A 16,068-nucleotide genomic window follows, 5' to 3' on the forward strand; every position below is an offset into this window, starting at 1 on the left:
TGTTATATTATGTACATTCAGAATTTTATTTCAAAACAAAGAACCGTAGTAACAATAATAGAAAAAATCCATTTGGAAATTATTCACAACCTGGTCACTGAGAACTGGGAAAAATTCCATGCTGCACCACTGCCAACCCACTGGTCTGAGCTGGAGCAGAGGTGCAGTTGGAGGACAGTCTCCCGTCATGGCAAAGCCCTGTCCCAAGGCTCTGCGAGTTTTGTACCCAAAGCCTCAGCAACCAGAAGGAATGGTGAGAACTTAGAACCAAAATACTGTCATCGGCAAGGGTTTGACTGAAGGGCTTGAAATATGTAAGCACCAAAGAGGGAGAGGGAGATCAAGTAACATATGAAGGAGGGATGAAGAGCCCAGTCTCCACTTCTAAAAATACTGGATGATCCTGGAGGTGGCCGTGGGCTGCGGCAAATGCAATCCCTCCATCTCAGCAAACCCTCTGGCCACCCCAGATCTATTGTCCCCTTAAGAATGCCTTCCTCTCCCCCATGACGCCCTTCCAGCGCACCCAGGAGGCACCATGTCCTGGTCTCACACTCTTTCCTGTCTTCTCCTGCTGTCTGAGTGGAGAGTGAGTCCTCCACTCTCAGTCTCAACATTTAGGGAGTTCTCTCTGTCCTCTCCAACAAGGAAAGGCAGCCAGATGAGATGGAACTTCAAAGAAAACCACTGATGCAGATTCCACCCAGCAGAGGCAGTATTGTTTACATATACACAAGTCTGAACACTTTATACCCAATAGGGGCCTTAGGAACCTAACAAGATAACCAGCAACTGCTTCGTGACGATGCACACACATTCACGCTCATGTGTGGGCCTTACCGCACATCCACACAGACTGTCACGTGTGGTCTACAGGAAAGTTCAAGTCCCTCAGGGGACACCTGACATAACACTATGGTAACGTGGTAACAAGGGTAACTTGACATGGTAAACAGACATAAACAAGCATGAGATGACTCTCATGTATCAACACACGTCAACTGGATAATAATCGTTCAGGAAAAAAAAAATTGTCTTCCAGCGCTGAGGTTACAAATTCCAAGTTAGCTATAAACATCTCTAACTTCTTTTAAAGCTATGGCTTAAAGCAAAATAAAAGTCAACATCTAAAATCCTCTAAACAACAAACTGAAGAAAAAATGAACCTCTACCAAGAACCAAGATTTTTGGTTGCTCACTTGGGAGGCTCTCCCACCAGATGGGTGATAGGAATTTTTTTTTATAAAAGTGAGTTTACTACAGAGAAAGAAGTTGCTTGGTCCAGTGAGGGGAGAGAGGATTTGTAGAAATAACCGTCCCTTCTCTGGACTCCATCCAAAATTAGAACCCATAAACCCCTATTAACTAAAATGCCCACCTTAGCAATAATCCTAGATTTCAAGTAATACTACATATAATCTTAAACGAAGAAAAAAGTTCCAAAGGAAACCAATAGCTTCTTTATACAGGCACATGACTTTTCTGAGAAAGTTGAGAGTTTTTATCTGAAGGATAGGAATTGTTTTAAGAGGCAACGTGCAAACCTCACACACCACATCATGCATCCTTCAATCATGCATGACCTTTCTCCCTAAATCCTTCCCTTATTGCACCTTAACCTCTTCGGTATCAAATCTTCCACCCTATAACCTCTCTTGAAGCACCTCCCTCTAACTTCAATTTCCTTATGCTTTCATTATTTGGTAAAATTACTTTATATTTAAAAAAATAAATATTTATGCAATAAAACCAGAAGATAAAATAAATAAAACTCAAGTTAATTTGCTCAGCAGAGCTGTACGGAAGTGAAGAAGGAGCTCTTATGGAATCCCTCTCTGCCCTCCACTCTTAAGTGTACCTGCTTCCTGGTGAGTCTGAGGTTGGAGGAATGGCACCTTCTAGCCCATTCCCAAAAATGCCTTGAGGCAATTTTAGAACCTAAGGGAGCGAGAGCTGGCCAAGTTGTCACATACCAAGTGGCCAATCCCTCCTGAAATGAAGGTAGGTTTACTTGGTCTCTCCTGGACTGAAGAGAATGTCCAAGAAATGAAAATTTTAAAAGCCATTGAACACAACGACTAACCCCAGCTTTGGGATCCTCTGAGCGCCCATCGAGTATGTGGATGAGAAAGGAATGGAGTAGCAGCATTCAGAAAACAGTCCTGGGTTACAACCTGATGAGGTCTCCCCGCTTGTTCAGGGGGAGGTTGCTTTTCGTGACGGGAGGGAGGTGGGTAGGAGGCACGTCTTAGGCATTGGTGTCCTTCGTGGGCTGGATGCTGTTCATCTCCATGATGGGGCCTTTCTCACCGCGGGTTCCTGTCTGCACCTGCCCTTCAAAGGCTCGTGTAATTTCCTCAAAAGTCCTGCCACGGGTCTCAGGAACTTTGAAGAAGGTGAAGACCCAGAAGATAACGAGGAAGACAGTGAAGACGATGAAAACGTAGGCACCTAAGTAGAACTGGTGAAGAGATACAGAACAGAAGAGTCAGTCAGTTCCCTCACAATCATATTTCCAATAGCCTTGAAGGCATAACCCCCCTAGACTTCATCAAAACAGTGCAGTCTCTTCAGAGACTTGCTCATGATTTCATTGGTAACTTCCTAGATTTCTCTGCAATTTTGTGTCATTCCTTTTCCTAGTCATTAAAGTTAGCCATTTCCAAATACCCATTGAGTTTTTAGGACTTTTGATTAACATCACTGTTTTTTGGCTTTCTCTAGTTGCCGTGAGCGAGGGCTACTCTTCAGTTTCCGTGTGTGGGCTTCTCTTATTGTGAAGCATGTGGCAGGTGAAGTCTTCCCAAACCAGGGATCGAACCCTTGTCTTCTGCTTTGGCAGGCGAATTCTTAACCAAAGGATCAGCAGAAAAGTCCTTTTGATTACTTTTTTAAAATCTGGGTTTCTGAAAGACTCACAAAAATTGGAAATGCATCCTAGATGTCCACTGCTAGTTCCTTTATTTAACAAATCAACTCTAGGCCATTTTACAGTAGGACCTACCTCATCATTAACATCCTATCCTCGGTGAGCCTTTTGGATCAGGTCATTAACGCTGCATCAAATGATGGATTTTAAATATTGATTTGGAATCCTAAGGCCTAACATTGCTATTCTGTTCCTAAGCAGAACTATGTATTAATTGGTTTCAACAAGGGTTGGATGAGTTTTAAGTTACTTACCGTGGCCGAGGGGAAGAGCAGTCCAACCAAAAAGTTGGAGGTCCAGTTGGAACAACCGGCCACTGCCATGGCAGCTGGGCGGGGTCCCTGGCCAAAGAGTTCAGCCACAATAAACCAGGGAATGGGGCCTGGGCCAATTTCAAAGAAGGCCACAAAGACCAGGATGGCCCCAATACAGATAAAGCTCATCCAGCTGTAATTATCCTATGAGAAAGGAACAGAGGAAAGTTAGTATTAAAGACAGCATGCCCAGGTAGGCGTCAGCTTCCCACAGATGAGGACTGATGGAATAATGAAAAGTTCCTTCTATCCCATGATGTAAAGGAGTTACTGGACCTAGAAACCTTGGGCTTTGTTGTCCTTGTTTTTGTTTTGGCTGCTCCATGCAGAATGTGGGATCTTAGTTTCCTGACCAGGGATTGAACCCTCACTCCCTGTGCTGGAAGGCGGATTCTTAACCACTGGACTGTCAAGGAAGTCCTAGCAGCCTTAGGTCTTGGAATCTTAGCAGTATGATCACACGTGTCATTCTGCACATTCTGAGACCATTTCATCAGCTGTAAAACCAGGTTAATGACCTTAACATCTCTTTGAGAATGAAATGAGACCATGTATTTTACAAGCTATATGTCATATAGCTATAGGGATGACAGCCATTTAATTATCTATCTCTGAAAATCCACTTTTCTTAAACCTCTGCACCTATTGCTTCTCTCAAAGTTCACTTGTGTAATCGCCAAACCTCGACGACCCACCCCCTCACCTTTGCCCACTTCTCTCTTTCCTTTACAAAGAGTACTCACCTTTAGTAACAAAGAAATCGTCATGAGGATGGAACAAAAAGCCATCCCTCCAAGGCCAATCAGGTGTAGAGTCCTCCTCCCAGCCCTTTCCACCAAGAACACCTAAAAAAATGATTTAGAAAAAGTACCCGTGAAACAGTGTCACTTTCTTTTTCATGAAGACACTGTATGAGCTGCTGGAAGCTGCCTGATCAGCAGCAGGGCACCTGCGATAGTCACACTGCCTCTCTTCTAGCTCTGAGTTGAGAGCATTCTCCATGGTCCCCTCTGTGCTTCCCTTTGCCCATCTTTTCATTCACCCATCATTCAATACCTCTTTTCCCCCACAGGGAATCAGAACAAAAAAGGTTTAACTAAAAGGCAGCAGGGGATGGAAGGACATGCCACCTATACTTGAATATATGTACCAAGAATTCTCCACCCTGCTTGAAAATGATCAAAACATCTGACTTACAGACACCACGGTGAAGATGGTGTTGACCACACCTGCGCCGATAGTGGCGTAGACCGGCTCCTGGACACCCGCATCTTTGAAGATTCCTGTCGAGTAGTAGAACACCTAACGGAACAAAAGGTGCTGCTGTGAAATACAGTTGTGCGTAGCAGTTACACTGAACCCTCAAAAAATCAACTCAAAAGTCGCCGAAGTTCAGCAGTACTTTCCAGCAATTTTTTGTTGCTGTTGTTCAATCACAGTATCTTTTCTGCAAACAAATGATCTTTTGTAACTTATTTTCTTCTTAGTCGTCTTCAACTCTAGCTACTTAGTTCCATTTTTTCCCTCTGAACTATGCTCATTCTTATTGCTCCATTTAGTCTCTTCCTGAGGTCTGCTTTTAGTAACTTAGAGAGAGTGGCTTAAGTCCTGTTAAGTTTTTCAATTCTGCTTTCCTGATAGACTCTTACCCCAACTCCCACCCCCACCAACAATGACAGGCATTGATGGATCAACTTGATAGTGAAGAAACAGAAGAGAAACCTCAGCCTGCTTGTTTTTAGAACGTGGGCTGGAATTCCAGGCACTGGATCTTTACAAGTGTTTTAGTAAATAACACCAGTGATTATTTTAATTGAATGCACACTATTAAATAAGCTACAATTTATACTATTCTTATTATTTGGTCAACACTGTGCTAATGTAGGGCTGCCACAACTACCATAACTTAAGAGATGTGGAAACACTGGACTCAGACCTGAAGATAACAAGGCAACAGGATCTAGGTTGCTCAGGCTCTTAGGCTTGGTTTAGGAGTTTATGATTTCACCCAGAATATCTGCCTCCATGGTAGCCCCTATTCAGCAGACTTAAAAAAAAAGTTAGTGTGGTACATTCTGTTTTTTTCTTTTGTTCTTACTGTTATTTATCTTTAGTTTTTGGCTGTACCATGTGGCATGTGAGATCTTAGTTCCTAACCAGGGACTGAACTCGTGCCCCCTGCATAGGAAGTGCTGAGTCTTAACCACTGGACTGTCAGGGAAGAGTTCTTCATCAGAGTTTTGATCAACATACACTTCCACATTGGGAGTGACTGTGCAGAAACAAGTCTTCAAAGCCCTACAGCCTAAGATAGAAACCATGTATATTTTCCAAAATAAAATTCAGGCTGTGCTCTTGGAAACTGAGATAAGTAGTGTCATCCTCATTAAAAACTGCTGCTCTGGGAGAGAAGCAAGGGTGATCTAATTAAATTTTGCTTTTTAAAAAAATTCCAAGAATATTTAATAACATAAAGCTTGTAAGGAAAGACATTTGAACAGTTAAAACTAGAGATGAATAATTATGCCAATTCTCCTTCTTATATAAAAGCACACACATCAAAAACCTAACTCAGACATACACACCTCAAGCAAACTTCTTATAATAAAGTCATGCTGCCTGGAACCTTGGAGCCAGGTTAAGCTCACCCCTACATCATCCTACCGAAAGCCAGTTTTACTTTGCTGGGTAAACACTGTCCAGGCTCTTACCTTTAAGGGAGATTAGAAAACATAGTCTGTTCAAAGGTAGGTTGGAAAAGTGACTTTCACCTACCATTTACTGAAGTGGAGGTGGGAAGGGGGAAGGGTCCTGCCTGCAGAGCACTCATCCATCATTTAACTTTGCCAGGGTGGTCTTTCTCTGATCCTGTTCTGCAGGGATCAGACTTGAGGGAGGCAAGCAGGTGCCTGGGGTGTAGAATTGAAGACGGTGGCCTTCTCAGGACCCATTTTATACCTGGACACCTCCCTCTAGTCCCAGTTTCACTGTTCTGGAAAGTCCTGAGTGTACATTTTATTACAGTGGTTTTTCAAATGAGGAAATTTGAGACTGAGATCCATCGGAACCACCCAAGAGGACTTTTCAGACTATCTTCCCTCCCAGGTTCTAATATAACTGCCTCTAATCCCTCAGGGGAAGCACAAACAAGTTTTCTTGTGGTACATTAGGGAGAGAGGCTAAGGACCAACTTACTGTTTTAAGTTATCATGTATTTTTTGCAAAACTGCTTTGCCATAAAATGGTTTGATCACACTGATCATATTAAGATGGCAAATCCTCAGCTCATGAGTTGGTACTTAGAGAGAGGTCTGGAATGTGACCCATATCCAAATATATCCAAATATTTTATCTGCAAAAGGACAGAGGTGTAGGAATACCTTCTCTGCTCACACCCAGGACTCAAAAGAAGGAAGCAGACTTTTGCACAAATACCACGGCTACCTGCCCAATACTAGCTTCCATTTGGCCCCTCACTTTAAACAATCACAGTCACTATTCTAAGTTGTAAAAAATATACACAATGGTAAGGCCAGCTCTGTCTGGGTACCCTCACACCTCCTAATTGCTCCGTAGGGCTTTACACTGATTTCAGTTTGTAAAGTCCTGGGAAAAAAACCCCAAGGTATGTCAATTCTCAGATCTGCTTGGATTACATGGCCTATGTTATCATTGATGACATCAGCCAAGACAGATCAGAGTTAAAGAGAACTGGATATCTTAAAAATGAATGGGTGGGAATTCCCTGGTGATCCAGTGACTAGGACTTAGCAGTTTCACTGTGGTGGCCTAATAACTCCTCACTTCCAATGCAGGGGCCACAGGTTTGATCCCCAGCTGGAGAAGTAAGATCCTGCAAGCTGAGAGGCACAGTCAAAAAGAAAATAAGCAGTCCAAAACAGAGGATGAATAAAAATTAGATAAATTATGATACTCCATAATGTTAAAAAAAATCTGGAAGAGGACAAATGTTCATAGAAGTTCTAAGACTAAGGGTGAGAAATTTTTCACTCTCTCATCTTGCCACACGAACGTGTATTATAGATATAACTTTAGAAGATAAATCCAAAGGCAAGTCTCAACCTGGATAATGTGCCTTTTCTGAGAAACCACTGCCAGGCAAACACGGTGGGAGACCCTGGGTATATCAGAAGGTGAGCAGCAGCCAGTGCGGCCCCCTCCGGTCAGGTGTGGCGTTGCTTAGTCACTGAGTCCTGTCTGGATCTTTGTGACGCCATGGATGGTAGCCCTCCTCTGTCCATGGGATTTTCCAGGCAAGAATAGCGGAGTGGGTTGCCACTTCCTCCTCCAGGGGATCTTCCCGACCTAGGGATCCAACCCTCATTTTCCTGAATTGGCAGGTGATTCTTTACCACGGAGTCACCAGGGAAGCTGGTCAGGTGATTCCAGTGAAATGGGCTGGACACATCTACCCCGAATGGACACTCACCGCGTTGATCCCAGAGAGCTGCTGGGAGAGCTGGAGCATGATGGAGATGATGATGGGCTGCCGGTAGTTGGGGGCACGGAAGAGCTCTAGCACTGTGACTTGCTTCTCCTGCGACATCCGCATACTCTCGTCCTTCATCTCCTGGATATCCTGAGCCACGTCCTCGGTGCCCCAGAGTCTCTGAAGGACTGCGGAAGAGGAGAGGTCACAGATAAGGTGCTGGCTAATGCCTTGCCCCCATGAGACAGCTGGGAAAATGCCACTCTGAGGAGCCCTGTGTCTGGCCTGAACTTGCCTTCTCACCCCTCACCCCATGTGACTTCAGAGAAATCAGACAATTCTCCGCTCAGGTTCTGAAGGGCAGGGAAAGGAGCTGACAAGAACCAGATCCAAAACCCTCATCTTAAAACAAACCACAGTCTCGAGGTTCCTACAAAGCATGAAGGATACTCACTCTCCTTTGCCTTCTCCTCCTCCTTTCTGTTAATGAGCAAGAATCTAGGACTTTCAGGGCAAAATGGAAGGGCAGCGCACTGGATGATGGCTGGTAAGATGGTGAAGCCCAGCAGCAGAGGCCACAGATCTTCAGTCCCCAGGATGACTTTTAGACCAAAGATCTAGAAACCAAAGACAGTACTATAAATTCCATACTTTAGAGGCCACATGCTTAGTTGCTCAGTCATGTCTGACTCGTTGCGACACTTTGGACTGTAGCCCCCCAGGCTCCTCTGTCCATGGGATTCTCCAGGCAAGAATACTGGAGTGGGTTGTCATTTCCTCCTCCAGCGAAACGTCCCAATCCAGGGATCAAACCAGAGTCTCCTGTGTCTCCTGCACTGCAGGTAGATTCTTTATCCACTGAGCCACTGGGAAAGCCACAAATTGATTAAAAAAAAAAAGTTCAGAAAATCATCTGGCCTTCTATCACAGGGAAAGATAGCTTTTTCTTTTTCTACCCTACTTGTTTCCTTAGCCATCTATGAGCGCTAATAATATTAATATCTGAAACATATGTAGTTGAATAAGTGCCAGACATTTTTTGTTTGTAAAAATTGAAGCATGGTTGATTTAAGTACCAATGTACAGCAAAGTGATTCAGTTATATATATAATATATATATATATATATATACACACACACAAAACCTTTTTTTAATATTCTTTTCCATTGTGTTTACCATAGAATATTGAATATAGTTCCCTGTGCCACACATTATTTTTGGTGACTTTATCTGTGTAAATTCATTTAACGAGCCATGAATGAACACTCAATAAGTTCTAGAGTACCTGGGCCACCAGAATTCCGATAACGATGCCCAGCTGGTTGAGAGTACCAAAGGCGCCCCGCAGGGCAGTAGGGGAGATCTCTCCAATGTACATGGGCACGAATCCTGTGCAGAGTCCGCAGAAGAGGCCGATAATCAGTCGGCCCAAAATCAGCATTTCAACTGACTCTGCTATTTTGCAGAATCCCATAAGGCAGCCGCCAGCTATGGCCAACAGGTTGACAATAAGCATTGAGTTGCGCCTGGAAGATTAAACAAAGATAAGGGAAATTTGCAAAACAGAGTCCACCTCTCCCCTTCTTTCCGGGCTACTCTACCATTCTCCAGGCTCATACATCTTTTGGTCAAACTTTTCCACTTTCTAGTATCAGAACATATCTGATTGGGATAATCAGGACTAATGGTTCCTACGCCTCGGCCTACATAAGACTCACCTAAAGAACTTGTCACAGATTTTCTCCTCTACGTCTTAGCTATCAGGTAGGATTTTAGGAAGCACTTCAAGGCCATTTGTTCTCAAAGTTATCCACAAACTACAGCATCCATCAGCTAGAAATTTGCTAGAAATTACAATTGTCCCACTCCACCCCAGATTCATCATTACGCCTTAATGTGGCTGGGGGGTGGGGGAGGAGGATGGAGATGAGTCTGCGGGATTGGTTTTCCCTTGATGGCAATGTCACAGGCTTTCTATTCAAATGCACCATCACCTCCCTGCTCTAAGCTTCAATGCTTGTCTTCAATGCAAAAGGTATAGCCCCCTTCCTTGCAGTTTCTGGTCAATACCTGCCAAATCGGTTGACAAAGAGTCCGACGGAGAAGGAACCAATCATGCCACCCACGGAGAAGATGGCCACAGACAAGGACCACAGGGACGTGAGGAGCACGCTGGACGGGGGGGTTTCTGATCGTTCTTCCAAAGTGTAATTGAGAAAGTCTTTTATGATCTGCCAATTAAAATGGGTGGTGGGAGAAAAGACCATTACGGTTGGATGAGAAAAGATACAAACACTCAGGATCTTCCCCTTCCTAAGAGAACTGTGTTCCAGTTACTTTCTAGGTAGAGAGTCGAGGGAATAAATAGATGGCAAAGGAAAAGACAGGTAACACTGGAGTTCATGTTCCTAAATCTGAATAACTTAGTTGTCCTGAAAATGCCAGCAGGTAGTAGTACTGATGTACTTCTGTTCAGGGGTGATTTCACACCGCACCCCTGCACCCTGACTTTGTAACTAACCTCTAGGGGACAATAAGGGAAGTGTGTCACCAGAGGGTGAGAGGATGAACGGGCCCAGTCCAGGGTGCAGGGAGCCCCTGCCCTGAGCCTCTTGCTTTGATCAATGATTCAATTAGATCCCCACCAATATCATGCCCAATCTCAGTCTTAGCTAAGTGAGCTACCAAGTCTGTCTAAGCATGATAATTCTGGAAACCCTACCTAAAAGAATACTTTCCCCATTCCAAACTCAAAACTCTTGTTGCCTGGCACTCACCGCCTCAGGAGCATTGATGACTCCAGTGTTGTAGCCAAACTGGAAAGAGCCTATGGTAGCAACCGAGATGGCGAAGATCAGAGGTGTGGTGACCTGGGGGGAGGGTAGAGAAGAACATTCCTTAAAATTCTTGATCCATGACTGGCTCTTATTAAGGAGAACGCACCATGAGATTTTTGCACCTTGTTTTATGCCCCGGATACGTTCCAGTGCCTCCCCAGTTTACAGTCTCTGGGAACTTGAATTTGTATTCTGCTGTTATCTGATTGTATAAATCTTCATTAGGTTGAACTGGTTCATAGTGCTTTTCAGGTCTACCACATTCTTTTAATTTTCTGTATATTCATTCTATTAATTTTTGAGTTTGATATTGAAAATTCCAACTAAAAATCTTGATATATCTACTTTAAAAAATTTTAATATATAATGGAACTATATGTAACTTTGTTCTGTATTTTCCAAGTCTCCTGTAAATGTGTTATTATACTTTCATAATTTAAAAAAGAGAGAAATACCATGAAGATAAAATTTAAAAAAAGGAAATTAAAAAACAAGAGATTTATGTACTAGAACTCAGCTGGTTGGTAGTATGAAAACAACAACTTAACCGTTTAGGTAGTGAATAAGGAACACAAAAGAACTGAAGAGCTTATCTGGTGATATAGATGATCATGAAGAGTAAACCTGGGGAAATTCTGGAAAGAAAATTTTGGAAGGGACAAGTTAGGAGAACTGGGTTAGTCCATTTGTAAGTATTCAAACAGCAGCCCCAGGTAAATAAATCCCCAGGCAAGCACAGAATTGTGCTCAGGGATAGAAAAAACTGAGGGCAGACAGCAAAGCCTTAGGATTGTCGAGAACAGATTATTCTGCGACCAGCTCGAGCCAGTGTAGGCTCACCCGTACCCCAGATTCCACAAAAGCACGAGTGGTACTGATGTGTCGTCATCACCAGGCTGCTCGCAACTCTGGGTCACAGAATCTGCAGGATCCGCCCGCCGTACCACCGTACCCTTCCTTGGTCCCATCTGAAATTCTTCCCGTTCAAAGAGGTACTGCTATCCCCCACCCACCCACCAGGGGGCGAGAACAAGCTGACTCCCAATCCAAAATGGAGACTTTTGTGAGGGGGCTGTGCTGAAATCAACCGAGTCATCACTCACCTTGTCGGGGATAATTCTAGTAGGTGTGATCTTAATTTCCACCCCAAGAGAGCTCAATTTTTATGCCTGAGAGCTCCCCGCCCCCGCCAACCCTTTCTCATCTTAAACTCCTTCCCTATCAAGTCAGGCAGTGGCAGGCCTCGAGTTAACAGTTCCCCAAATTGACCTTGCCTCCACCGGCATCTAAGTACCCCCGAGGCCAGCGGGAGCAGCGCTTTCTACTTCATTCACTCCTTTTAGTATTTTCTCTCATCATTTAACTCCTGAGGGCCTTCCTACTTTTTCATCCCTTCTCCCATCTTTTATTTTCAGATAAATTACCTTAGTGAAAATGCCCTTCTCCCAGCAAATACCGCATCCACAACACTCAATAATATATTAATATACTGTGCGGTTACAATCATGGAATTCTCTCTCCTTAGGTAATTCAGGGAATCCCACAAGTCATAGAACAGATGATGGCTGGACACCGACCCGGCACCCCCAAAACAAACCTCAGGTCTTTTCAAGGTCTAAAGCATCAACACCACCATACTCCCCCGATCCCCTGAACGCTCAACTTCACATCCTCAAAAGCATGTAATTGTATTAAAGAAAACACAAACACACACACCCATGTGTGTAATACAAACAACTTCTCCAGGTGACTTTTCCCACACCAAGAAGGTGAATGGAACTGGGATAAATCCTTTATAGGACATGACATCCGAAAAGAACTGTGGAAGTGCGGCACTGCAGGCTGGGAGAGCAATGGGAAAGGCTTCCAGATTGCTAGGTGACTCCGCGTAACAGAGCTCAGCCAACGCCGGTATAGCTTGCCTTTCCGAGTGCAACCCAAGCCGGCAAAAATAACCGGTACGCTCTTACCTTCGTGGTCCCCATGGCCCTAATTTAATTCTTTGCAAATCTTCGATAAAGATCTAGGAGTGGGAATCCAGAGACCCCTCTTCCAGGCAGCAAAACCTCCAAAATGTCCTCTATCGGCGGCAAGTTTTCCTCCAGGTCCTCAGTAGCGGAGCCTGTATCTCATGCGCCTATATAAGCTTCGGAGAGGGCGGAGCCCGGGAGACAAGCCCCCAGCCCCACCCTACCCGCCTCCAATCTTTGGAGCTTCTCGTAAGTGTAGACCTCAAACACTGCCCCCTCCCTAGGCAACACCCCCCAACCCACCCCTCAAGCCTGCTTTTGAAAACCACATCCTGCCCCCACCCTACTCAATTTTTTTTTTTTAAAGCTTCTCCTCCTTCCCCGTTTTAAGAGCACGTTTCACAGACAAAATGCTACCAGAAAAAGCTTGGAGGGAGGGCAGATACACTTTATTTTTTGCTCTCGCAAGTGCTCAGAATTGAATCAATCCGTAAAAAGGTGAGAATAAAGGCTATCCATATTCGGCAAAGGTCGCTGGATGTGAACAGAAAACATTCATAATCCTATGACTTTATCAGCTGCTCTTTGATTGCAGGCTGTGTCTACAATCTTGGAGGGGAGGGAAGGACAGTCTGGAGAAGGAAAGCCAAAGAAGGAAGAATTGGAAGAGCTTTTGGCTCCACTTGTCCTCTGACTTAGCATAGTCTCTCCTGGGAGAAAACCTGAATATCCAGGAGCCAAACCAACTCTTCCTGGGTTCCAGGAAGCAGAGAATCAGCTGGCCTGGGACACAATCCACACTCCTGAAAATGTTGTTCACCAGCTTCCCACCCAGCTGAATCCCACCCACTCTGCAGTGTTTTGCCCCTAGTCCCATGTTGACAGCATCTAGAGAGAGAACAGCTGTAAGGTTCCATTAAATAGGTATTTTATTTGCAGAGCACAAACTGTATCAGAAAGAAGTTGGGGATTCATCAGTAGAGAAGATCAAAAAGTCCAGGCCCTCAGGAATCGACGGTGCTCCCCTTCCACTTAAAACATTAAAGAGGGACCAGGGCAACTGCTTCTTACACAACTGGAGAGAACTGCCAACATCCTATTCCTTCTAGGCTGTGAGATACACATCTGATTTCCAAGCCATACAAGAGAAGTGAGCAAGATGAGGAGGAAAAAGATAGAAGGAAAATGAGAGCAGAGGAAGATGAAGGAAAATAAAAGGCCAGTGAAGTGACTCCCATGTGAGAGTAAAGGAAGGGGGACAGTTTAGTTGTAGTTAAAGAGTTGGGTGAGCAATTATATCAGGCCTTTATGGTGGGAAATTATCAATAGTCAAGTTCCCAATGCCTATTAATCTGTAGCCTAGCAACCCCAGCAGGGGAAGAGGGGGCGGGGTGGCAGAAACAGGTGAAGAGGTAGAATTTGGCTGGAGGAGTCACTGCTGATAGTGTATCTTCCTTTGGGGTTTTGGTTGGGCACCTGGAATCCAAACTGGCACTACTGGGCCTGAAACAAACCACCTCATGTGGTCTGTCCTTAAATGAGGATTAAAAAAAAAACCAACTGAAGTATAATTGACTGACATTATTATATTAGTTTTAGGTGTACAACATACTGATTCAGTATTTTTTATTATTTGGGGGGGTAAAAGTTTTTTGTTTTTATTTTTTTAAACTTTTTCTTCTATATTGGAGTATAGCCGATTAACAATGTTGTGATAGTTTCAGGTGGACAGAGAAGAGAATTCAGTCACACCTGGTTTGATATTTATATACGTTACAAAATTATCACCACTAAATGAAGGTATTATTCAGTCTGGCTGTTAGCGGAGAAAACTGGCGATGAGTGAAACGTGACTTCCAAAAAAACCTTCCCATGAGTCCTGCCTCCCCTCCCCCGCGTCACCCCCCTGTATTCCAGGAAACCCTGAGCCAGGAGGCCCCTTTAGTTACCACAGCAACTGAGTTTAGCAGCCTAAGGACAAAGAATATCCTGTATGGCAGCGCTACCAGCAGAAATTCAATCTAAGCCATTTATATAAGTTTTCTAAGTGACCACATTAAAATTTTTAAAAGAAAAACATTAGAATGAAGAATTGATTTTCATAATTATTTTATTTGACCTGATAGCCAAAATAATACTATTTGAACAAATAATGTAAGTATATATATTAATATATATTAAGATAGTTTACTTTTTTTTCCCTAGTAAGTCTTTGAAATCCAGTGTATACATTTCGTTTACTACACATCTCCATCATAGACTCTGTTTTCTACAGCTACAGTAATAAGTCATTCTAATCAAAACAACAAAGCTGTGTTTGATGGGAAAATATTTTCAGCTGCTTCAATTTTAAATGTACTAAAATGAGCAGTTCAGATGCTCGGTCCCTCCTCAGTCCTGCCAGTCTTGTACGTGCTCATCGGCACCAGGAGGCTGGAGGCTGGACCCTGAAGGTTCACACAGAGATGCGTGTCTTTTTCTTCATTCTTTTTTAATCTTTGATTTTTATTTATTATTTGTGTCAGAATATCATTCTTTTTTTTGTCCGCACAGCTTGTGGGATCCTAGTTCCTTGTCCAGCGATTGAACCCCTACCTTCAGCAGTGAAAGCGCAGAGTCCTAACCACGGCACCACCAGGGAATTTCCTCACCATGTCATTCTTAGCTGTAAATCACTTTGTCTTTATTTCTTCTTTTCATTTGCTTTAGAATGATGTTTTTTTTTTTTTACTGTTTTGCAAGAGCAAATGGCACCAGCGAAAGAAAAAATAGGTCTTTCGGACCCCTTCATCCACTCAGAGCAGGCTCCAATGTGATTCCAGGAGAATTATTTTCCCTGTATTTATTGAAAGGACAGATGAAATCATTGTGAAGGCCTAGAATTATATCTGTCTCAAATGATTTGTATAAAATCAGAGTAGTGAAACAATTCCCAGGGTCAAGTTTTAGATGTCTGAAACCTGTAGGTTTTTCCTTCTTGCCAGAAGAGGAGGGAGGGTGAAAGGGAGGGAGATCTGAAACCTGCTTGCGGTGGCTAAACTCAAACTGCCTTTAAGAAAGTGGCTAAGTGGCTGAGAGGGATAGAGCAAACTCTTTTTCTTTTTAATGGTATTTTTAAACGGTAAAAACTGAAATTCAACGGGATCTCAAGAATTTAAGAGTAGGCTGAGCATATTGAGACAATGTTCCTTGAGCAGGTGGGTTTCTCAGAAACCTGATCAGGAACCTGACTTGTCCCCAAGGTGACAGGGACCTCTCAGTTAAGCAATCCTCATCCTGGGCCACAGATAACAGTTGCTCAAGACGACTGTTTGCTAGTAAAGTGTTGGGGGATTGGTTGTGGGGGCTGGGGTCCTGGGGGCACTTTGGAAGCAGGCAGCACTAGCTTCCAAGCTCCATGCAGTCAGGAGCCACAGCTCAGACAACCAGCCTCTAGGAAGTAAGCCAGGGAGGCCAGCAAACTGTCCTACAGTAGGTCTCCTGTGTCATTTAATTCCTGTGTGGTGTTTTTCCATCTTTACTGAAAACAGGACGAGGCAATGGGGTGGATAAATTTCAAAATGGAAT

The 16,068-nt window shown here is 43.7% G+C and overlaps 1 protein-coding gene across 1 annotated transcript; it reads right to left on the bottom strand.

Annotated features, from left to right (window-relative positions):
• On the bottom strand, window positions 1-12,655 carry SLC2A3 (solute carrier family 2 member 3). Its single transcript, XM_052639844.1, has 10 exons — window positions 12,502-12,655; window positions 10,472-10,564; window positions 9,765-9,925; window positions 8,980-9,220; window positions 8,148-8,310; window positions 7,694-7,881; window positions 4,441-4,545; window positions 3,987-4,088; window positions 3,184-3,387; window positions 1-2,461 (listed from the first exon to the last, which is right to left on the bottom strand). The coding sequence occupies exons 1-10, from the start codon at window positions 12,514-12,516 to the stop codon at window positions 2,249-2,251; spliced, it is 1,485 nt and encodes a 494-aa protein (XP_052495804.1). The 5' UTR covers window positions 12,517-12,655; the 3' UTR covers window positions 1-2,248.
• Between the last annotated feature and the right edge of the window lie 3,413 nt (window positions 12,656-16,068).

This window comes from Budorcas taxicolor, chromosome 5, assembly GCF_023091745.1.
Source record: "Budorcas taxicolor isolate Tak-1 chromosome 5, Takin1.1, whole genome shotgun sequence".
In the NCBI taxonomy this organism is placed as follows: Eukaryota; Metazoa; Chordata; class Mammalia; order Artiodactyla; family Bovidae; genus Budorcas; species Budorcas taxicolor.